General features: G+C 47.5%; 1 protein-coding gene across 1 annotated transcript in view; it reads left to right on the top strand.

Annotated features, from left to right (window-relative positions):
* Positions 1-9974: 9974 nt before the first annotated feature.
* ACACB (acetyl-CoA carboxylase beta) overlaps positions 9975-23979 on the top strand; it is a 112787-nt gene continuing 98782 nt past the window's right edge. The window contains 1 exon segment of the mRNA XM_008072342.1: positions 9975-10627. Within this exon segment, the coding sequence (XP_008070533.1) occupies positions 9975-10627 (653 nt within the window).

The raw sequence follows: 23979 nt of genomic DNA, 5'->3' as shown, positions 1-23979 counted from the left end.
ATCTGCAAAACAAGGACACTGGACTTGATGATCCCCGCGTTCGGCTGCAGGTTGGAGCAGGCAGTGTTTGAGAAATGCTGAGCTGCGACACCCCTGGCCCTGCCAGCGTCCACCAGTCAGCTTCTCACATCCAGGCAGTCACACTTGGCTTGCCCCTATCAGTTCAATTATCTCTGCCTTTGCAAAAGGGTGTTGCATCACCCACCCACTAGCCAGAGGGTCCTTGGCTGCCTGCTCTTTGTCCCCGTGCTGTTGTCTCTCTTTCCATCGTGCCCAGCGTGGCCAAACCTGCGTCGTGCCAAGCCTTGTCCTCCCCTCTGGGCCGGTGTCCGACAGATGAACACGGAGGGACAGGAGTTTGCCTCCATCCTGTTTTCCCATCCACCCGGGGCTGTCGTGATCATGGGAGCGTTTCAAGCCTACTCCAGAGATGCAGAGTTGGGCAAGGGGGTGATTGCACGAGCAGTGAAGTAGGACTAAGTACAAGAATGTGGCAAGCCAGGCGGAGACGGCCCTGGGGCCCAGCAAACTCCTGAGAGCACGGACAGCCTCTTAAGTACTCGAGCACATGGTCAGGTGAGGGCAGAGCGAGGACCGCTGTGAATGGCTTAACTTTGTGGGTGACAGATGAAGGCGTGCTGCCCGGCCACCTCTGGGGAACGCTTGCCTGCGTCCGAGCCCTGGCCAGTCCAAGCCCCTCCCCCATGGCCTGATGCACACCACCAGCCTCCTGCTGAAAGGTGACACTCTGCAGGCCGGGTGCCCTTAGTTGCTTTGTGGGCGCCTCTCAGACTCACACAAACATGGAACTGGTGGCTGCATCCCCGGCGACGGTGAGTGACGGCAAGCGCCAGGGAGTTCCTCTCGGTGGGAGGAAAAACCCAAGTGTGGACAGGGGTTGCTGGACGCTGACATTCTGCCCCCTTGTACTTCAAGGACCTCGCCAGGTGCAGGCAGGTGTGTGCTGTGGGGGTAGCCGGCACACAAACTCCTGGCCCCACCACCCCCTCCCTTGCCTGGCCACCAGCCAGCACTGACTGGGACGGAGCGGTTTCGTGCGTTAGTTGTGGCCAAGGCCATGATTGCTCTGGCACCGGGCAGCTGTTGCTTGGGTTAGGTTTGCAAGAAGTAGAAATAGGTTGGCTGCCTTCCTGTGTCCGGGTCGGCTGGGTTATTTTGGTGTATGGCAACAGCCGGTCATGCCATGGCCTGCACAGGATCGTTGGGAGGGCTCCTCTGGCCCTCCGTGCTCACAGACTCAGACCACAGGCTCCATGCTCGCTCGACCATGTCTGGTATTGCTAGTTTGTGTGTCTGTCAGCGACTGCGTCTTACAAAGTACACAGCCAGGTGTGTGTTCGGGCTTGGGACTGGATCCGTTGCTCCTCGTACCACCCTCTGCCTTAGAAAATGTATTGCTATCCACTGGGATGGCGGGGCAGTAGGAAGCGTAGGAGTGAGGGCAAGTTACTGAGCTTCCCTCTGAGCCACAGTCTACTGAACTGTAAAATGAAACTAAAATAATGATGGTAACAATAATAACATCTGGACCAGGCACGGTGGCTCATGCCTGTAATCCCAGCTCTTTGGGAGGCTGAGGCAGGAGTTTGAGAACAGCCTGGGCAACATAGCAAGACCCCGTCTTTATGAAAAAATAAATAAATTAGCCAGGTGTGGTGGCATGCAGCTATGATCATGCCACTGTCCTTCAACCTGGCAACAGAGTGAGACCCCTGACTCAAAAAAACCCACTAATAATATCCATGGAGTTGTTCTGAGGACTGGAGGCAGGTGGTGGTGAGGAGGCTTGGAAGCTTGAAGGCACTCCACAGACTCGATGGCTTATGTGTGTACGTGCCATAGATGGATAGAGGTTATTCAGAGAGCCCCTGTGAGGCAAATGAGTGAGGTGAGAATTAGTATCCCCATTTTATAGATGAGGAAACTGAGTCTCAAACAGTCCCTCTGTCACTTGGGAAGAGTTTCTTGTGTGGTGGCCTTTGGGTCCCATGTCATGACTCTGCACAGAAAAGGAAAAGACCCTGAAGATTTTCATGCAGGTAACTCCACCGAGGACGGCCTAGGGGATTAGAGCCTCTGGTCCCCGTGAGAGTATGAGCCAATCTCAAAGCAAGCACTAGTGAGCTGGGGAGAAGGACGGGTCACTCCATTCGTTGGCGCCTCCCACGAGCCACTCGGCTGCATCACCCGCCATTCTGCTGTCACTGGTCACGCAGGTGACATAGTCCCAGCCAGCCATGCATTCGCCCAGCCAGCCAAGATGGAATGCCAAGTTTGCAAGATTTGACTGACTTTCTGATGACAATCTTTGTAAAGGATGTGTGTGCCATGGGGGGAGCTGGAAGGCGAACTCAGGGCTCAGCCATCGCAATCCGTTGCAGTAAATTTTGGGTTTGATGCTGTGCTTTTCTCAGCAGCTCAAGTACTTTTCAACTGGGGTAGAGAGTCGCCCAGCATATCCATGGTTTGCCTTTGCTGTTTCTGACATTTCACAATTTCAAATGTAATCCCACGCTTTGGGAGGCTGAGGTGAGTGAATTGCCTGAGCCTGCGGGTTCGAGACCTGCCTGGGCAACTTGGCGAGACCTCATCTCTATAATAAAACAAAAATCAACCGGGTGTGGTAGTGCATGCCTGTAATTCCAGCTATTTGGAAGGCTGAGGCGGAAGTATCACCAGAGCCCAGCAGGTCGAGGCTGCGGTGGCTGGGAGCGGCCACTCCAGTCTGGGTGACAGAGTGAGAAACGCAAAAAAAAAAAAAAAAAAAAAAAAGATTTGCATGAAATCAGCCAGCAGAGGTTGCAAGAGGCGAGTGGCTCTCAGCAGGGGTCTGGAAGGGCCCACGGGCCTGTCATGCCCTCCTGTCCAAGGAGGTTGGTTGTAGGACTCCATAGCCTGTTGGCCCTCTGGCAAAGCCAGAGTCGCTTTTGCCATACTTCTGGTGATGCCTTCCACCAGTTAACTAATTTCAGTTTTTCCTGAGGGTGTGTGTGAGCCAGCTGTTTCAGGATTCTGACCTTTCTAAGTGGCATTTGTAAAACCTTTCCTGAGGTTTTACTGTGTACAAGAGAACTAGTCATAGTGAGGCACAGACCCTGCCCCCAGAGGCTCCCAGCTCCCCATTTAGAAGCTGGAGGGAGGCAGGGAATAGGTAGAGGTGTTGAGGCTAGCGGCTCTCAACCAGGGACAGTATGGCCCCCTATGGGTCATTTGTCAACGTCTAGGAACATTTTTGGTTGCCACAGCTGTGGGACAAGATGCTGCTGGCCTCAAATGGATAGGGGCCAGGGATGCTGCTCACTGTGAGATCACGCACACGACAGTCCCCCACCCGACACAAACGGTTCTTCAGTCCTAGCTGTCAGGAGTGCCGTGATTGAGAAAGCCTGGCGAGATCAAGGTTTGGGCATCAGACAGATACCTTCAGTGTTGCTGTGCATTTGTTTGCGTCTCTGGTTTCAGTTCTTTTGGAATATCCCTAAGAGAGATTGCTGGGTTTTTGTTTTTAAGAGACAGGGTTTCATGCTGTCACTCTGTTGCCTAGGTTCGAGTGCAGTGGAGTGATCATAGCTCACTGTAACCCTGAACTTCTGTGCTCAGGTGGTCCTCCTGCCTCAGTCGCCCAAGTAACTGGGACTACAGGCATGTGCCACCACATACAGCTAATTTTTAGAAACCTGTTTAGAGACACAGTCTTGCTGTGCTGCCCAGGCTGATCTCAAATTACTGGTCTCAAGCAGTCCTTCTACCTCAGCTTCCCAAAGTGCTGGAATTACAGGCATGAGCCACCATGCCTGTCCTGAATTTTTTTTTTTTTTTGAGATACTCTGTTGCCCAGGCTGGAGTGCAGGGGCACAATCATGGCTAATGCAGCCTCAAACTCTCAGGCTCAAGCGATCCTCTTGCCTCAGCCTCCTGAGTAGCTGGGTCTACAGGTGCATGCCACCATACCTGGCTAATATTTTTATTTTTTGTAGAGACACCCTGTTGTCCAGGCTGGTCTCAAACTCCTGGGCTCAAGCGATCCTCCTGCCTTGGCCTCCCAAAGTGCTGGGATTACAAAGATGTGAGCCATTGCGCCTGGTGTGGCCGGGATCTTATGGACATAATTCTATGTTCAACTTTTTTTATTTTTATTTTTTTATTTTTTTTGAGTTGGAGTCTCACTCTCGCCCAGGCTGGAGTGCAGTGGCACGTTCATGTTCACCCCAGCATGGACCTGCTGGGCTCTGGTGATCCTTCTGCCTCAGCCTTCCAAGTAACTGGAACTACAAGTGCACACTACCACGCCTGGCTAATTTTTTATTATTTTTTTTAAATTGTAGAGATGAGGTCTCACCAAGTTGCCTGGGCTGGTCTCATACCCGTGGCCTCGGGCAGTCCACTCACCTCTGCCTCCCAAAGTGCTGGGATTCCAGGCTGAGTCACCACACCCAGCCCACTGTACCATTTTATTTTATTTTATTGATTGATTTTTTAGTTGGAGTCTCACTCTGTCACCCAGGCTGGAGTGCAGTGGCATGCTCATGGCCACTCCAGCCTCGACCTGCTGGGCTTCAGTGATCCTTCCTCCTCAGTCTTCCAAGTAGCCGGAACTACAGGCATGCGCTACCACACTGGGCTAATTTTGTATTTATTGTAGAGACGAGGTCTCGCCAAGTTGCCCGGGTGGGTCTCGAACTCTCAGGCTCAGGCAATCCACTCGCCTCGGCCTCCCGAAGTGCTGGAATGACAGGCTGAGCCACTGTGCCCGACCCGCTGTACCAGAAATGGTTGAGAGTTCCAGTTTCTGTACTTCTCGTGCTTATTGTCCATTTGTATATCTTCTTTGGAGAAATGTCTTTTCAAGTCCTTTTCCCATTTTTAAGTCAGGTTGTTGCGTTGTCTGTCTTTTCGTTGTTGGGTTGTAGGAGTTCTTCACATATGTTGGACCCTAGACCCTTATCAGATACATGATCTGCAAATAGTTCTCTCATTCTGTACCTTGTCTTTTCACTTTCTTGATAGTGTCCTGTGATTCACAAGTTTTTAATCTTGTTGAAGTCCAGTGCTGCTCATGCTTTTAGTGTCATGTCTAAGAATTTATTGCCAAATCCAAGGTCTTGAAAATTTATCCCTATGATTTTTTCTAAGAGTTTTGTGGCATTAGCTCTTATATTCAGGTCTTTGATCCATTTTTAGTTAGTTATTGCATGTGGTATCAATAGGGGCCCAACTTCATTCTTTTGCATGTGGAAATCCAGTTGTCCTAGCACCCTGCATTGAAGGAACTATTCTCTCTCCATCAAATGGTCTTTATATCTTTATTAAAAATAAATTGGCCATAGATGCATGGGTCTCTATTCTATTGGTCTATATGTCTATCTTATGCCAAATGTCACACGGTTTTGTTTATTGTAGCTTTGTAATAAATTCTGAAATAGGGAAACGTGAGTCTTCCATCTTTGCTCTTTCTTAAGATTGTTTTGGCTAGTTGGTACCCCTTCCAATTCCATATGCATCTGTATATCTCTTTGGATACTATTACTATCTTAACAAGAGGTCTTTCAATCCATGAACATAGTATGTCTTTCCATTTATTTATGTCTTCCTAAATTTATTTCAGTAGTGTTTTGTAGTTTTCAGAGTATAGATCTTTCACCTCCTTTGTTATGCTTATTTCTAGGTAGGACACAAGTATGACAGCAATAATAAAAAAAGAAAGAAAATCAAAACAGGCCAGGCACAGTGGCTTACACCTATAATCCCAGCTCTTTGGGAGGCTGAAGTGAGAGGATTGCCTGAGCCCATGGGTTTGAGACCAGCCTGGGCAACTTGCTGAGACCTCATCTCTACAATAAATCAAGAAAAATTAGCCAGGCATAGTGACACATGCCTGTGGTTCCAGCTATTCGGAAGGCTGAGGTGGAAGGATCACTTGAACCCAGCAGGTCAAGCGTGCCACTGCACTCCAGCCTGGATGACTGTGAGACTCTGATTCAAAAAAAAGAAAGAAAGAAAGAAAATTAAAACAATTTATTATTAGATGTTTTATTCTTTTGAATGCTATTGTAAATGGAATTTTCATAATTTCCTTTTCAGATTGTTTATTACTGGTATGTATAAACATAGCTAATTTTTGGGAGTTGATCTTGTATCTGCAACTTTCCCTAATTTGTTAATTATCTCTATAGTAGTTGGTTGTGTGTGTTTGTGTTATTCTTTGGGATTTTCTATGTGTAAAATCATGTCATCTGCAAATAGAAATGGGTTTACTTCTCCCTTTTTGATTTGGATGCTTTTTATTTATTTCTTTTTTTGAGTTAGAATCTCACTGTTGCCCAGGCTGGAGTGCAGTGGCACGCTCCTGGCCACCCCAGCATCGACCTGTTGGGCTCTGGCAATCCTTCTGCCTCAGCCTTCCAAGTAGCTGGAGCTACAGGTGTGCACCACCACACCCAGCTAATTTTTGATTTATGGAAGAGACAAGGTCTTACCCAGTTGCCTGGGCGGGTCTCGAACCCACGGGCTCAGGCAATTCACTCGCCTCGGCCTTCCAAAGTGCTGGGATGACAGGCTGAGCCACCAAGCCCAGCCTTATTTCTATTTATTGTCTAATTTCTCTGTCTAGAACTTCCAGTACAGGTTGAATAGCACTGGTGAAAGTGGGCATCCTTGCTCCCTGCTCTTAGGGGAAAAGTAGTCAGTCTTTCCACTGAGTATAATGTTAGCAGTGAGATTTTTATAAATGTGCTTTATTAGGTTGAAGTTGCCTTCTATTCTATTCCCAGTTTTCTGAATATTGTTATCATGAAAGGGCATTGGATCTTGTCAAATGCTTTTTCTGCATTGAGATGATCATGTGTGTTTTTTCTTTGTTCTAGTAACGTGATGTGTTGCATTGACATTGAACCACCTTTGATTGACTTTTCTTTAAAAAGAAACTTGATGACCTTAAGAGAAAAAAAGCTGTCTGGTCCTGTGGTTTACCTAGAAAATACCCTTGGCAACACATCAGCAGATTCTGGTGCCAAAAGAGTACAAGTAGTACTTGGGTCATGTAGTTCTGGGAAATCTTGAGAACGTTTCTATTCCCCTTAGGAGCACAATTGAACTTGAACATGAAAATACCTTTCAGATACCAAAATGGATCTGCTTGAGCTTTGTAGTCCTGCTTTTGTAATGCCTCAATCACCTCATTGTGGCAAAGTTGGCTCGGAAATTCCAACACGCTCAGGTCTCATTTTTGAAACAATATTGGAATGATCTAGTCATTAATAGGGCAGAGTTAGTGTTGTAGATGGAGATTGGGTTAGAAATCAGGATATCTGAATTAATTCACTCGTCACACACTTGTTAAGCCCTCACTGCATACCGGGCACTGTTCTAGGCTCTCCCTGGGCTCACAGAACTTTCATTCTAGTTGGAAGCATACTCCACGCTAGGGCCTCTGGTGCCATGAATAAGAATGACAGGGTGCCCTTCCTTCCACAGGCCATGATGATAACTGTAACAATACAACGATGATGAGGATGAAGATGATGATGACAGAAGCAACAATCCTCTATCTTTTATAAAGTGGAGTATGGTTAAGAGTCTTTCTAAAAAACAAAACAGCTTTCTTTTTTCTTTTTTTGAGTTGGAGTCTCACTCTGTTGCCCAGACTGGAGTGTAGTGGCATGCTCCCAGGCCACCGCAGCCTCAACCTGCTGGGTTCTGGCGATCCTTCCATCTCAGCCTTCCGAGTAGCCGGAACTACAGGCGTGCGCTACCATGCCCGGCTAATTTTTTTTATTTATTGTAGAGACGAGGTCTTGCCAAGTTTCCCCCGTGGGTCTCAAACCTGTGGGCTCAAGTAATCCACTTGCTTCGGCCTCCCAAGTGCTGGGATTACAGGCTAAGCCACTGAGCCCAGCCAAAACAGCTTTCTTGAGTTATAATTCACATGCCACACAAGCCACACACGCAAAGGACAAGTCAGTGTTTTTTAGTATATTTACAGAGCTGTGCAGCCATTATCACCTCAATCAATTTTATTGTTTTATTTTTAAAGATTAATTATTATTATTATTTGAGTTGGAGTCTCACTCTGTCACCCAGGCTGAGTGCAGTGACATGCTGACAGTCACTGCAGCCACAACCTGCTGAGCTTAGGCAATCCTTCCGCTTCAGCCTTTCCAAGTAGCTAGAACTACAGATGTATGCTACCATGCCTGGCTAAATTTTTTTGTATGATTTATTGTCATTTGCACACAAATTTGCCCAAGCTGGTCTCGAACCCCTGGCCTCAGGTAATCCTCTCGCCTTGGCCTCGCAAGAGCTGGGATTACAGGCTGAGTCACCATGCCTGGCCAATTATTATTAATTTTTAGAAACACAGTTTTTCTATATTGCCCATGCTGGTCTTAAACTCCTGGGTTCAAGCAATCCTCTTGTTTCGGCCTCCCAAAGTGCTGGGATTACAGGCATGAGCCACTGGACCCAGCCGCCTCAATCAATTTTAGAACAGTCTAATCACCTGGCATAGAAACCTGATACCCTTGAACCATCACTCCCATCCCACTAACTCCTGGAAACCATGAATTTGTTTTTTGTCTCTTGGGATTTATTTATTCTGGACATTACATATGCATGGAATCATGTATATGAAAACTTTCATGTATATGTGACCTTTTGTGACTGGCTTCTTTATGTTTTCTAGCAAGTTTTCAAGCTTTATCACATTGTAGCATATTTTGATGCTACAATCATTTTTATGGCTGAATAATATTTCATTGCATAGACAGTCCACATTCTCTTCATCCATTCATCAGTTAATTCGGGTTGTTTCTGCATTTTTGTGGTTTTTTTTTTTTTTTTGAGTCGAGATGTCACTCTGTTTCCCAGGCTGGAGTGTAGTGGCATGATCCCAGCTCACTGCATCCTCTACCTCTTGGGCTCAGATGACCCTTCTGCCTCATTCTCCTGTGTAACTGGGATGACAAGTGCATGCAACCACACCTGGCTAATTTTTCTATTTTTTGTAGAAACAAGGTCTCACTATGGTGCCTATGCTGTGTTTATGGTTGGTTTGTTTGATTTTGAGACAGAATCTCACTCTGTCATCCAGGCCTGAGTGCAGTGGCGCTATCATATAACACACTGTAGACTTGAACTCCTGGGTTCAAGGGATCCTCCTGCCTCAGCCTCTTGAGTAGCTGGGACTACAGGCATGTGCCACCACATCTGGCTAATTTTTAATTTTTTTTTATTTTTAGAAATGGGTTCTTGCTGTGTTGTCCAGACTGGTTGCAAACTACTGGACTCAAGCAATCCTCCTACCTTGGTCTCCCAGAGGGCTGGGATTACAGGCACAAGCCATCACGCCCGGCCAGTTTCTGCATTTTGACATTATAAATAGTGATGCTAGAACAGAGTCCTTTAGTATACATTATCCCATTTGGTTCTCACTCACATGCATGTTTATGATTTATGCTGAGCATGGCTTAGTATCCCTAAATTAGAGGGAGGCAGAATGAGCCCATGGGTTCGAGACCAGCCTGGGCAACTTAGTGAGACCTCATCTCTACAATAAATCAAAAAATTAGCTGGGTATGGTGGCACGTGCCGGTAGTTCCAGCTACTTGGAAGGCTGAGGCAAAAGGATCACCTGAGTCTAGAAGATCGAGGCTGCAGTGGTCGTGAGCAGCGTGCTGTTGCACTCTGGCTTGGGCAACAGAGTGAGACTCCAACTAAAAACAAAAAACAAAAAAAACAAACAAACTAGAAACTGAGGTCCAGCGAGGTCAAGGAACATGTCCAAGCACATTAGGGGGCAGAACTGGGAGAGGAACCCCATCTCCACTCTCTGTGCTCTACTTCTAGAAATACACAGAACACCAACTGCCTCTCATCCCACTAGCTCCTTAGGAGGAAAATAACTCAATTGTGTAGACCCTAAGATGTCTCTCTCTTTCTCCTTGCAGACTTTCTGAATGGTCTTGCTTCTTTTTCTATCTTGTCTAATTTTCTCCTGCCTGACGTTTACCTGATTAAAAATCTGTGAGAAGATGACGGACTCCAAGCCGATGCCCAAGAGTAAATCAGAAGCGAGCTTCATCTCAGACCAGGAGCCCTTCCCAGCCTCAGACAGCTCAGGGGAGCCACCACAGAAAAATGGTGATGGCTGCTCACTGCCAAAGACTGCCAGCCAGGCCGAGCCAGGCTCCCACAAAAGCCCCAAGGATGCCTATCGGCGGAGAAACTCCCTGCCACCCTCACACCAGAAGCCCCCAAGAAACTCCCCTTCTTCCACCGATGCCTCGTCCTTCCCAGAACCCCAAGCCAACAGGACAAGCACTGAAGTCCCCGAGGCCCCAGACACCAATGGCCAGTCCTCCCCAGCCAGGCCGCAGGGCCAGCGTGCCCGGTCTCCCTCTAAAGAAGCCAAGAAGCAGGCCAACCTCAAGAGGCAGCTGATGACCAACTTCATCCTGGGCTCCTTTGACGACAACTCCTCCGACGAGGATCCTGGCGCCGGCTCCTTTCGTGAGTCCTCCCGAAAGGGCAGCCGGGCCAGCCTGGGGGCGCTGTCCCTGGAGGCGCCTCTGACCACAGGCGACACTGAGACCCGCGTCCCCACTATGAGGTAACGTGTCCTTTCTCTTTGTAATCGGGGTGTGCAGAGTTACAGTGGGGTCTCCATCCTTCTTATCCCCTGCTCCCCCAGGCGAGCCATCTCCTGACACCAACACTTCAAAGGGGACTATGTAAAAAGGCAGAAGACGTGAGCATTCTCTTGTACCTTCCTTCCTCCCCTCCTTTGAGAGTCATTCACTGAGCGTCTACTGCACACACAAGTCCCTGTGCCAGGAAACTGAGTTTCTAGAAGATCTCAGCCTAGCTGGAGAAGATGACTTTGTGGATAAGTAGTTATAATTTAAGCCAAATGAAGACTGGGCATGATATCTCATGCCTCTAGTCCTAGCACTCTGGGAGGCGGAGATGAGAGGATCCCTTGAGCCCAAGAGTTCGAGACCAGTCTGGGCAACATAGTGAGGCATCATCTCTATGTTGTCCCAGCTACTAAGGGGGCTGGGCTTAGGTGGGGGCATCACTGGAGCCCAGGAGGTGGAGGCAGTGTGATGAGCCATGATTGTGCCACTTCACTCCGGCCTGTGCCACAGAGTGAGACCTTGACTCAAAAAATAAATAAATAAGATAAAATAAGACAAATGAGCTAAGCAATAAGACAAATGAGCTAAGCATGGTAAGCGCTTGATGATAATGGAGCCTGGAGGGAGGGACAGGTTTCTCTGCCTCCTGAAGGGACATCTAGTCATTCATTCACTCACAGCATTCATTCATTCATTTTCAACTGAAAAACCAGCCTTTCCCCAGTGAAGCTTAAAAAGCAGATACTCCAGTACTCTGACGTCTGCATCCTTTAGTTGTTGGAAGCGAATGCCTATAGGTTCATAACAGATGGGACTTTTCAGGGGATCCAGTGGCTTTGTTTACTTGGTTGTTATCCACCTTCTCCTCCCCTACCCCCAAATTCCAAATGCAGTACCGCAGTTCTGGGTGGAAAACTTGGGAAGAAAAGTGCCACCAAGCGTAACCCCACCAGCCACAGGGAGCCTTTGCTCTCCTTCTGGAATTTCTTCTTCCATCCAGTCTGTTTTTCTCCCTTGGGGATAGAGTTTTATTGGATATTCTTTTAAGCATCTTCCGTACTCTCTCTACCAAAATGAGAAAAGTCTGGACAGGGCCTTCCATATGCGTCCATGTTAGCAGTGAGCTTGAGTTTAACCCTGCTTGTTGGACATAGATGAGAGAGAAAAGAGAAAAGGCAAGTACTCCTGACAGTCCTAGGGGAAGGCCGTTTTGAGTTTTCAGAAAGTTTAAAGGAAGAGAAAGGTAAAAGTCTGGTACAAAGAGCACAGTCTGTGGAGTCAGAAGGAGTTGGGTTCAACTTTTGGCTCTGCCTCCCCCTACTCTGTGACCTTGGACATGGCCCATCTCCTCTCCCAGCCTCAGTCCCTCCTCTATAAAATATGGAAGGGATTAAATGGGATAATGGTTGTAAAGTATGCAGAGTTTGGTACAAGATAGGTACTTCATAAGCAGTAGGTTCCTGCCAGCTCCTTTCCTGGCCTGTCCTTTAGCTGGCACCTTCTTCACCCAACACTCAAACTTACCCAGAGCTTCCCCGCCTTCCTTCTAACTACAGTTTTTATAAATGATCCATGTATCCCCTGTAACAAGGGCACAAGGATGGTGGTGGATGCCTATTTTACAGATGAGAAAAGGCTCAGATAGGTGATGTTTGTTTTCCAAGATCCACAGCCAGGAGGTGGCAGAGCCAAGTTTCAAGGCCAGTTCTGCTGGGCTGCAAAACCCGTGGTCCTCCCATTTGCAGCAGTGTGCTCTGTTTAGGACTCTCCAACCTTCTCTCCCCTCCAGTCTCCTTTCTTTCTCTCAGTGTAGCAGTTTCAGCAGGGATTAGAGAAAACAGTTTATTAAACCTGTTCACCAGAGACAAAACTCAGAGTCCATGTGGGAAGTGGCTCTCTGGCGAGGGGTGGCTGGGCAGGTCTGAGTAAGCAAGAGGAATGGGGAGATACCTTTATCCCCACAGTTCCAGCAGGAAACAGGAAGATATGGCTGCAGCCCCACGGAGCCTGCATCCTAGCGGGGTGGCGGTGGGGATATCGCACACAGGTAAACAAGGAAGATTGTCTCTGAGTATGTTCAGTGCTGGGAGGGGAGCAGGGTAAAGCAGAAATACCCAAGGGGATCTGTTTTGGAAAGGTGTGGTCAGGCCACAGGAGCCCTCAAGAGAAGCAACTTTTAAGCTAGGCCAGAGTGGCCCAATGGAACTTTCTGCCTTGATGGATTGTTCTAGGATGGAATGTTCTAGATCTGCAAGGCCTGGTATGGCAGCCATTATTCACATGTGACTATAGAGCATTTAAAATGTGTCCAGTGTGACTATAGAACTGAATTTTGCATTTTAATTAATAGCCTCATATGGCAGGTGGTTATTGTACAGAGCCAAGCCCAATGGATAAGAAGGAACCAACTGTGTGAATTATTTTCACTAGTCCTAATTAAGAACTTACCAAACTAACAGGCTTGTCAAAATAATAACATTATTATGATCATTTCCTTAATCTTGAATTCCTAGAAAGTTGTGAGGATTAAATGAATTAATCTTTTTCTTTTCTTTTCTTTTGTCTCACTCTGTTGCCCAGGCTGTAGTACAGTGGCACGATCATGGCTCACTGCAGCCTTGACCTCCTGGGCTCAGGTAATTCTTTCACCTTAACCTCCCAGGTATCTGGGACTCCAGATGTGTACCACCATGCCCAGCTGCTTTTTTGACTTTTTTGTAGAGACAAGGTCTTACTGTGTTGCTCAAGCTGGTCTTGAACTCCAGGACTCAAGCAATCCTCCCACCTCTTTCACCTCTTCCACGTCGGCAAAACATTTCCCTTTGAGGACTTTTTTCACCAGGGAAACAAAAAGTCACTTGGGGTGGAATCTGGTGAATGGGAGCACAGGGGACAGGGTCTTGTTGTTTTGGGTCCAAAACTGCTGAACGCTCAGTGTGGGGTGGGCAGGTGTGCTCGTAAATCACCCATCATGAAATGGGCAAACACATTGAAAGACTCTAAAAAAAAAATTCGCTGGGCTGGGCGCAGTGGCTCAGCCTGTCATCCCAGCACTTTGGGAGGCTGAGGCAAGAGGATTGCCCAGCCCAAAGTGGTGGGATTACAGGCATGAATCTCCTTGCCCTGCCTGAACGAATATTTCTAAAATGCTTTGCAAGAGAATATAAAGCATCCATAAAAGGCAGGGTATAAGGGAAAGGGGGGCAAGCCTCCCAACTTTCTACCCACTGTCTTTTCCCTGCTATTGTGAGGGATCTTTGCTAGTCTGGGCTTAAGCCACAGTTTTTTTTCTTTTTTAAAAACCTTTTTTTATAAAAATAGAGATGGGGTCTCACTGTGTTGCCAAGGCTGGTTTTGAACTCCTGGGCTCAAGTGATCCTCTCACCTCGGTCTCCCAAAGCACTGGGAGTACAGGTGTGAGCCACTACGCCTGGCCTTGGGCTTTTTTCTTATACAGGGAGGGCAGTAATGCCTTTTCTCTGGGACCCACAGGTCAGTGCTCAGGCAGGTTTTGGCTGTGGGCCATCGAGGGTAGTGTCCAAAGACAAAAGCACAACAAACTGAGTTTAAACGTCAAATTGGCTTTTGTTTATGGTTCTAAAATTGGGCAACACCTCATTCTGTGAGACAGAGCGGGTGTTCTGAGGAGCTGATGAGCCGAGCCAAGGAGCTTGGCTTTGTAGACAGAACAGGGCTGAAGAAAGCAGGAACAGGGAACAAAGAGCAGATTCACTGATTCAAAGTGGCTTTCCTTAGAGAGCTGAAACAGAGGGAACTTTCTTATCATGCCAGCTCAGGTAAACGGGACCCCTTCTGATTGGTTGCTGTGAATCTCCTGTTTTTTGGAAAACTGGTCAGTTCCAAAGTTCAGTTTGATTAACAAGGCACTTGGCATGAGTGATCTGTTTTGGTTTGGTCTGTTGGCGCCCAGTACAGGAGTTCAGTCCAAAACCATGGCCTCCTATAAGTCTTTTTCTTTTTTTTTGTTTGGGCCTCACAGGAAGTGGCACAGTCATGCTTCACTGCAGCTTCAACCTCTGAGGCTCAGGGGATCCTTCCACCTCAGGCTCCTCAGTAGCTGAGATTACAGGTGTGTACCACCATGCCTGGCTAATTTTTTATTCTTCGTAGAGACGAGGTCTTGCTATGTTACCCAAGCTGGTCTCAAACTTACGGGCTCAAGTGATTCTCCAGCCTCGGTCTCCCAAAGTGCTGGGATTACAGACATAACCGCTGCACCCAGCCTTTTTCCATAATTTTTTTTAGTGGTTATGGGAGTACAAGTGCAGTTTTGTTACGTGAACATACTATACAGTGGTGCAGTCCCAGCTTTTAGTGTGGACCTCACCCGAATAGTGTACATCACACCCTTTAGGTGATGTCTCATCCCTCACCCCCTTCCACCCTCCTACCTTTCTGAGTCTCTGGTGTTTGTTACCTTTTTTTTTTTTTTTTTGAGTTGGAGCCTCACTTCAGTGCCGAGGCTGGAGTGCAGTGGCCTGCTCACGGCCAGCCCAGCGTCGACCTGCTGGGCTCAGGCAATCCTTCCACCTCAGCCTTCCAAGTAACCAGAACTACAGGCGTGTGCTACCACGCCTGGCTAATTTTTTTATTTATTGTAGAGACGAGGTGTTGCCAAGTCACCCGGGCTGGTCTCAAACCTGTGGGCTCAGGCAATCCCCTCGCCTCAGCCTCCCAAAGTGCTGGGATGACAGGCTTGAGTCACCAAGCTTGGCCTTTTTTTTTTTTTTTTGTAGAGACAAGGTCTCACTATATTGCCCAGGTTGGTCTCGAACTCCTGAGCTCAAGCAATTCTCCCACCTCAGCCTCCCAGTGTGCTGGGATTACAGGTGTGAGCCGCTGCACCCGACCTTCTAGTTCTCTTACTTTACTCTCTCTATCCATGTAGACACATTATTTGGCTCCCACTTCTAAGTGAAGCAACCATATGTTGACTTAGCAGTGGTGTGGGCAGGCTGGCCAGCCAGATGTTGCACCCTGCTGGGTCAAGGAGGAAATAAAGCCTGAGCCAAGAAGCCAAATGTGGTGAAAAAGGGTCCCTGCCAGTGGAGTCCAGGAAGCTCTTATTATTGTCATTTTTCCTGAGAAGCTGCCAAGTAGTCTGTACCCCCAGGCAGTTCTTCTAACATTTGAGGTTCAGTTTTGGCAAAATGGAAGCAGGGACTTGGGGTTTGGGCTGGTCCTTCCAGACCTGATCCAACCACCTCCCCATTTCTGAGAGAGAAAACTAAGTCCCGGGAGAAGAAGTTCAGGGTATTCCAGGACTCTGTGGTAACGGAGAAACCGCAGCCAGGTGTTTGTGGATCCGCTCCTGCTCTCAGCTGTTTCCTTGGGAACCCCTTTACCTCTGCTCTGCCCTGGAAGGTGGCCTCCCATGGTGGCCTCCTCCTTCACTAGCTGGGAGACTGGCGAAGCATGGATGGAAAATGCTTGTGTTTAAGTCTGGGGTTTGGAAGGAAGCTTTGTTTTGTTTGTTTGTTTTTCGAGTTAGTATCTTACTCTATCACCCAGGCTGGAGGGCAGGGGCATGCTCGCAGCCACCGTAGCCTCGACCTGCTGGGCTCAGGCGATCCTTCTGCCTCAGCTGTCCAAGTAGTTGTAACTACAGGCATTCATGACCAACCCACCTCAGGAAGCTCTGTTTGAAGCAGTCTTCAAAGGGGCCTTCTCCTGGCTGCAGTGTCCTCACTCACCATGCCAGGCTTCTCCCAGTAGGGTCCCTTTTCTGATTGCACTCACTGTCCCTTCTGAGCACAAGTGCTCTCTTTCTCTCTACTCCTCATCTCCCACCAGCCAGCTTCACAGGTGCACCTTGTGCTTAGAGGGGTCCCGTGCTTGGTTTGATGCTCTGCTGTCACTGCCTTGAAATTCTTAATGATTGTTCAGCAGGGGGCTCCTCATTTTCATCTTGCTCTGGGCCCTGCAGATCCCGTAGTGGCTGGCAGTCCCCAAACTTTTTGGCGTCGGGGACAGCTTTCATGGAAGACAATTTTTCCGCAGATGGAGGGCAGGGGAATTGTCAGGTATTAGATTCTCCCAAGGAGCAGGCAAGCTAGATCCCTCGCATGCGCAGGTCACAGCAGAGTTCGTGCTTCTGTGAGAATCTAATGCCCCTGCTGATCTGGCAGGAGGTGGCACTCTGCTCACCTGCTACTCACCTCCTGCTGTGCAGTACCGGTCCCAACTGGTTGCAGACTGTACCGGTCTGCGGTCTGCGCTCCCAGTTCTTTGCCCATCAAAGTCACTTCCTCCAAGGGCCTTCCTCGTCCACCTCCCACCTTTAAAATGTCCCTCCCTTCAGTATCTCTATCCATCACTCCGATTTGTTGTCTTCACCACATATCGTCTCTCTCTTGAGAGCATGTCTTCTATCTCCTTGTCTGTCTGCTTGGTTATTACCTGTCACCCTGCACTGGATGGTAGGCTCTATAGACGGCAGGGCCATATTTATAGTGGTCTCTGTTTTCCCCCCACCGCCTAGCCCAGTGCTGGCTCATGGTAGATGTTGAATGAATATTTGCCAAATATATGAATGAAATGAGCCACACAAACTTGCCAAAGACAGAATTCTGCGTTTTAGGAACATGCAGAACACTCAATGGATGAGCGTGGAAATGGATGAATGAATGAATGGATGGATGAATGAATGAACGGAGGATGAGTGAATGAACAGATAAGTAGTGTTTTGCAGTTACTGCTCTTTCACAGCAGTAAATTTTTGTTTTCATAAAGTTCTTTTTGCAGCTGGGTGCGGTGGCTCAAGCCTGGAATCCCAGCACTTTGGGCGGCCAAGGAGAGAGGATTGCCAGAGCTCAGGGGTTTGAGACCAGCCAGGTTAACTTGGTGAGACCTCAACTCTACAACAAAAACAAAAACAAAAAAAGCCGGTCATGGTAGCGTGTGCCTGTGGTTCCAGCTACTTGGAAGGCTGAGGCAGAAGGATCGCCTGAGCCCAGCAAGTCGAGGTTGCAGTGGCCATGAGCGTGCCACTGCACTCCAGCCTGGGTGACAAAGTGAGACTCTAACGCAAAAAAATAAAAAATTCTTTTTGCATATATCTTGTTACTTTGTAGACTAGTTTTGGGGTTAAACTCCAACTTAAAAATGTTCTGTCTTTAATATGGTTATACAAACTCAGCCCTTCTCTCATTTTTCCCAGCTAACGAGGGCTGGCTAAGAATATAGATCTGGTAACCTCATGGTGTCTGTTCAGGTCTCTCCTCCTGTCCCCTTTCTTTTGGGTTTATCTCAGGGCAGAGGTTGGATGTTGGCCTTTCCTTGGCCTTGGAAATGTCCCCAAGGGTTGGAATTTCCGTGCAACTCTTAGAAACGGAACTGATGAGAACGTGCATGATGTGGCAAAGCAGTTGCCTACATACTCTGAAACGAAGGCTACAAAGCTGTCCAGTGTGATCCCATCTGTTGAACAAGCAGCAGCATGGTTAATAGTAGGCCTGGGGTGCGATACTCAGGTTCAAAGCTTCCTCTTCTTAGCTTGCTCCCCCAAAAGTACCACCCTGTGGGGTGCATGTGTGGATTGATGGGATAGGACAGGTTCAGGATCACTCAGGTTGCAGCTGGAGTCCTGAAACTTAAATTCATAAACTTGAATTTCATGAGTTGGTGGTAAACTCAATAGCACAATCTGTCCTGAATTGATGCTATGTTATTTATTGCCATTATTTATCCCATTTTGTGTGAGTATTCATGCCTTCTGCTGCTGAATTATTAATGTGATAATGTGGAACATAGAGCTTCACTTTCCTTAAAAAAAATTTCCGAGTTCCAAAGCACATTAGGGCCTAGTCCTGCGGCTCATGCCTGTAATCCCAGCACTTTGGGAAGCCAAAGCGGGAGGACTGCTTGAACCCAGGAGTTTGAGACAAGCCTAAGTAACAGAGTGAGAACTTGCCTCTAAAAAGAAAAAGAAAAAAGAATTAGCTGGGTGTGGTGATGCATGCCTGTTGTCTCAGCTACTCGGGAGTCTGAGGCGGAAGCGTTGCCTGAGCCCAGGAGTTCAAGGCTGCGGTGAACCATGATCATGCCACTGCACTCCAGCTTGGGTGACAGAGTGAGATCCTGATGCAAAAAAAAAGCGCATTAGGCTTTGGGATTGTGGACTGTATGCAACATGCTCAAAACTGCAGTCTCTGGTACATAGTAAGCACAAAAAATGTATGTGCTTAATGAGTGTGTGTGTGTGTGTGTGTGTGTGTGTGTGTGTGTGTGTGTGTGTCTTGAGAGACTGTAAGGAGTGTCTCCAAATAGTGAATAATCAGTGTTTTTATGTGGTATGGTATGATTATCTATGATTTAAATTTTCTTTTGTGTTCTCTAACTTTCTGCTCTATCATTTTAATAACATGTTTTAGGCAATGTCGAATAATAAAGCAGTATAAAAAGTGGCTGGGCACGGTGGCTCACGCCTACAATCCCAGCACTTTGGGAGGTCGAGGTGAGAGGATTGCCTGAGTCTATGGGTTCTACCCAGGCATGGTGGTGCATGCCTGTAGTTCCAGCTACTTGGCAGGCTGAGCTGGAAGGACTGCCTGAGTCCACTAGGCTGAGGCTGTGGTGACCGTGAACATGCCACTGCACTCCAGCCTGGGTGGTAAAGTGAGACTTCAACTCAAAAAAAAATGTATTGGGGGAAAGGGTGAACCAGTCATCTCACTTCCTAGATAAGCTGAAGCGCAGAGGTTTCAGGTCTCCCAGCAAGACAATCATAGGCCCAGAGCACCATTCGAGCCCAGACCCTCAGCAAATGCGGTTTAGAAGTCAGTCTGCGAACTGCCAGTGTTGGTGTCACTGCCTAGCCTGGCCCCAGGGCGTAAGAGGCTTGTGTTCCAAGAAGGCCACCCCCATCCTCCTTCTAACTTGTTTTTGCTGTTAGTGGGAAGGGTCAGGAGACGGGTAATTTATGGACAAGCTGTGTGAGCTTGAGGAAGTCACCTACCCTCTTGGGGGCTGGACTGGGTGCTCGGACATCCTTTGTGGTTCTAATAGTCTATGCTTGTGTTTCTTTTTGTGTGGAGGGGTGGGCAGCTGGGGGAGGGCTAGGAGATAGGGTAAGGGCTGGAAAATGGCGTGGGGGGGTTGTTAATTCGGGACCGTTTCTTCTTGGTAAGTTACCACGGTTGGTCTGGGCTCTAGGCAAGTACGAGAACACATCACGGGATGAACTGGTCAGGTGGAGAAACTGAAATTTGTCCCATCCACTCACTGGCTCCGAAGCATGTATTAGGGTCCTGCTGGGTGCCAGGCATACATGTAGTTGCCACTATGGATGCATAAGACGGTGAGACCCAGCCTCTGCCCTCAGGGAGACTAGGGTGAGGGGCCTGAGTGTCCACAAGCCTAGAGCATCTCCCATCATTTGTAGAGAGAGTCATGGATTAGTTAGGGCACACAGAGGGTAGACCGAGTCCTGGAGGCTGGTACGCTAACTCCTCCACTTAGCCATTGTGTGACTTGGGGCTAGGCTCTGTGACTTTCTGTGCCTCAGTGTCCTCTAAAGTGAAGTCATAGCGTGACCTGCCTCGCAGAGCTGGGATCAGGCTTAACCGAATCACTGAGTACTGCATGTAAAACAATATACTTAAGTTAGATCATTGTGATCAGATCCAATGCTTGGTTTCATTTAGCAGGACCCAGGACCCACAGTCAGGTCTGGGTTCAGACTTGTTCTGTTACCTCTCTGCACTGCAATTTCCTCCCTGTCAAAGCAGGATAACACCTGTGCCTACCTCAGAAGGTTGTTGTGATCTGGTGGCAGTGGGTGCCTGGCATGGACGACCCAGAGGGGGGTCTGCTGCCATCTGTCAAGTGGGCTTTGTCCAGAGTTCTTGCCTGTGGTTATGGCTATTTCCAAGTCCCAGCCGTGCTCACACCTTGAAGGTGTAGCAGCCTGTGTCCACAGAGGAGGAAGAGGCTTGAAAAGGCAGGTGAAGTGTCCCTGGTAAAAGGATAAAGTCCAAAGTAGTGCTCAGGTGCAGGATCCTTCCTCCTTGGCTCCACTCACGTCCAAGTTGGGAACCTTGAGGTAAGCAAGGTTTGGCATGGCCGACCTCAGATCCTGGGACGACGAGTGAGGCTCTGTGGGGTCCGGGGGTTGGGGAGCGGCAGGTGAAGGAACACCAGGACCCTGAGTTTGCCCCCGCCCCCCGCCTCCGCCATAACATTCTGGGTGGGCTTGCAGTGGTGATTCCCAGCTGCTTCACATTCCTCAACCCCACCCACACCTCACCCCATCAGCTCTGAGTAGTGAGCAGGTCAGGAAACTTGAAATTGCCTGTATATGTCTTAATGTGTCACTGAATGGAATGCCAAAGATGTTTCTGTAATGTTTCCATTTATTTATTCTTTTATTGACTTAGGAAGGGGCTGGCAGAAACCCCATTTTCTTTTCTTTTTTTTTTGAGTCAGAGTCTCCTCTGTCGCCCATGGCCACACCACAGCCTCTACCTGCTGGGCTCAGGCGATCCTTCCACCTCAGCCTTCCAAGTACAGGAACACATCACCATGCCCAGTTAATTTTTTTTAATTGCATGTATCAATAGTTTATTCCTTTTTATTGCTGAGTAGTGTTCTATGGATGTACCATAGTTGTTTAATCATTTTAAAAATATGTATTTTATTTTAAAGATGTGGGGTACAATTCAGGATTAGTTATACAAGTGGACGTTGTACAGGTAAAGTTTGGGCCTCCCTTTGGACCCCACCTTGTCTGGTTTGAGGCCAGGTATGCTTACTGATGTTATGTGCCCCCCCCTCCCACAGCCCTGGCAGTATCCCACTACTGCCAATCCCTTTCTTGTAGTATTATGATAAATGTTCAGGGTCCGCTTATGAGTGAGAACATGTGGTACTCAGTTCTTTGTTTCTGTGATAGGTCACTGAGTATTATAGACTCTAAATCCATCCAAGTTGCTACAAAGTCCATATGTTTGTCCTTCTTTATGGCTGTGTAATATTCCATTGTGTATATGCACCACATTTTTTTATCCAGTCCAGTTTCAGTGGGCAGTACAATTGGTTCCATGTTTTTGCTATTGTGAATAGTGCTGCAATAAACATGTATGTGGAGGTATCTTTTTTGTAGAATGATTTGAATTCCTCCAGGTGTATTCCCAGTAGGGGGACTGCTGGGTCATAATGGAAGGCTAATTTCTAATTCTTTTATAAGTTGCCACACTGTTTTCCATAGAGGTTGAACTAGTTTGCATTCCCACCAGCAGACGAGGTCTTGCCAAGTTGCCCAGGCTGGTCTTGACCCCTAGGCTCAGGCAGTCCTCTCACCTCGCCCTTCCAAATTGCTGGGATTACAGGTATGTGCCATTGTGCCCGACCTGAAACCCCATTTTCAAATCTCTTTAGCTCCTTAAATGTCTTCTGGAAGCTTGGGAGAAAGAAGATCCCTGTCTTTGAGTTGTTCTATTTGTGGAACGAATATTGAGGCTTGTGGTGACTGTTAAATTAATACACAGTACAGAACAACTAACCATTCATACTTTCCCCTCCCTCTTAAGCATTGTTACACTGTTTTAGAAAAATCATTCCCTTCTGCTTTATACTTAATGCAACATTTCCCCCATCATATATTGAAGGGGATTATTTCATTTTGTTGTTCTTTTGATGAAGGCAAATTAGATGCGAATGATTTTGTAGATGAGGAAGTGGAGAACTGGGATTTGCTGAAGACCATGCTTGAGGGCAAGGAGAGGTCCAAGATCACTCAAGGCACATTCCTTCCACTGTGCTGTGAGTCATGTGCACAAGTATTTTCCTACTGATTTGTGTGTGTGTTGTCACTGACTGGGATTTTCCCTCTGCGTTACCAGCAAGTTAAGTTTAGCTTCTGATAAGCGTGAGAGAAAGGGCTTAAAGCACGAGACGTTGGCTACAGCCAAGTTTGAACGGTTTCATCAAAAAGCACAAGTACTGATGTTTGTGTAATGGTGGGGTTGTGCCTGGGATGCCTATTATTCCTTCCTTCCCATCTTTTATTTACTAATCTTGCAGGCAGGGAAAAATCCAAGTCATGCTCAATCTGATGAAACGCAGAGCCCACCCATCTAAGTGAAAGCCTCTTCTTGAGACCTGAGTAAAGGCGAGGTGTGTTAGGTGGTCTTTTAGGCTGTGTTAGCAAAGAAGTTAAAATGTCCACGCAGTGTTTAAGAAGTGTTGGGGTTTTCACAATAGAGAATTAAAATCTAGGTTCTCTGCAAGCACTCAGGTGAGCACTTCTTTTTCACCTAATCCTGACTTTGGGAGTGGGATGTTTAAAAATATTTTTGTTTTCTAATTTTCATTTTTTTTTCTATTTTGAGGTGGTTACATTTAAATTTGGGTCATTTGAGGGATGAATTTTTTTTTTTTTTTTTTTTGGTTTTCGTTTGAAACTTTAAAAAGGGGGGCTAATGTGGGTTTCTTTTTTTTGGAGGCGGTGATGACAAGGCTGTTAAGAACCTTTTAGAAACTCTGAAGAACTGAGAATTTTGTTACCTGCTTTTGCATTTTTTAACCAGTTGTTGAAATTTTGTTTAATGTTTGTTGAGAGCTTAGCTAACCTCAGGCAGGGCTGTTTAAACAAGTGTGGGGCAGGGGCACTGTTTACATCGTAAGGTAGCCAAGTGGTTGGGCCCCTGAAGGAAGATGTGACCCTGCCTTTGCCTTCCAGAGGGATTTTTTTTTTTTTTAAAGGTTAGATCTTCCTCTACCCAGGTTGGATTGCCATGGTGCCATCACAACTCACTGCAGCCTCAAACTCCTGGGCTCAAACGATCCTCCCCCCTCAGCATCTCAAGGAGCTAGGACTACGGACATGCACCACCATGCTAATTTTTTTTTTGTAGAGATGGGATCTTGCTTTGTTGCCCAGGCTTAAAGGGAATTTACTGGCCAATAATTACATTATTTTTTGCTTATTTGTTTGCTATGAATACACGTTGCGTTCATTATTATTGCTGTGTTTTCTAGGCAGTGTTTTGGATCCTTAGTATTTATTACACTACTACGTGAAGAAACATTCATTCCTTCATTAATTCCGACTGGAATCAGTTTGGGTTCAGGTTCCCTGGCTCTGGGTCTTTTGAGTAGCATCTCTGGGCCACGGTTTTCCTTGTCTGTATTATGGGGATGAAAACAGTAAGAACACCACTTTCCTGTCGTGTTTGTGTGTGTATCCACGCATAGCAATTGCTGCCAACGCGCAGGGGTGCGCCAGCCCAGGACTCCGCCCAGGTCAGGGGAACTGAGAAGGGAAGGAGAAGGGCGGGTTTTGAATAGTCCCCCCCGCGTTCCG

The sequence above is a fragment of the Carlito syrichta genome, unplaced genomic scaffold, assembly GCF_000164805.1.
Source record: "Carlito syrichta isolate Samal-C Ts95f unplaced genomic scaffold, Tarsius_syrichta-2.0.1 Scaffold315133, whole genome shotgun sequence".
NCBI classification, from domain to species: Eukaryota; Metazoa; Chordata; class Mammalia; order Primates; family Tarsiidae; genus Carlito; species Carlito syrichta.
Note: the sequence above shows the minus strand (reverse complement) of the source record. Positions and strands in the feature narration are given on the sequence as shown.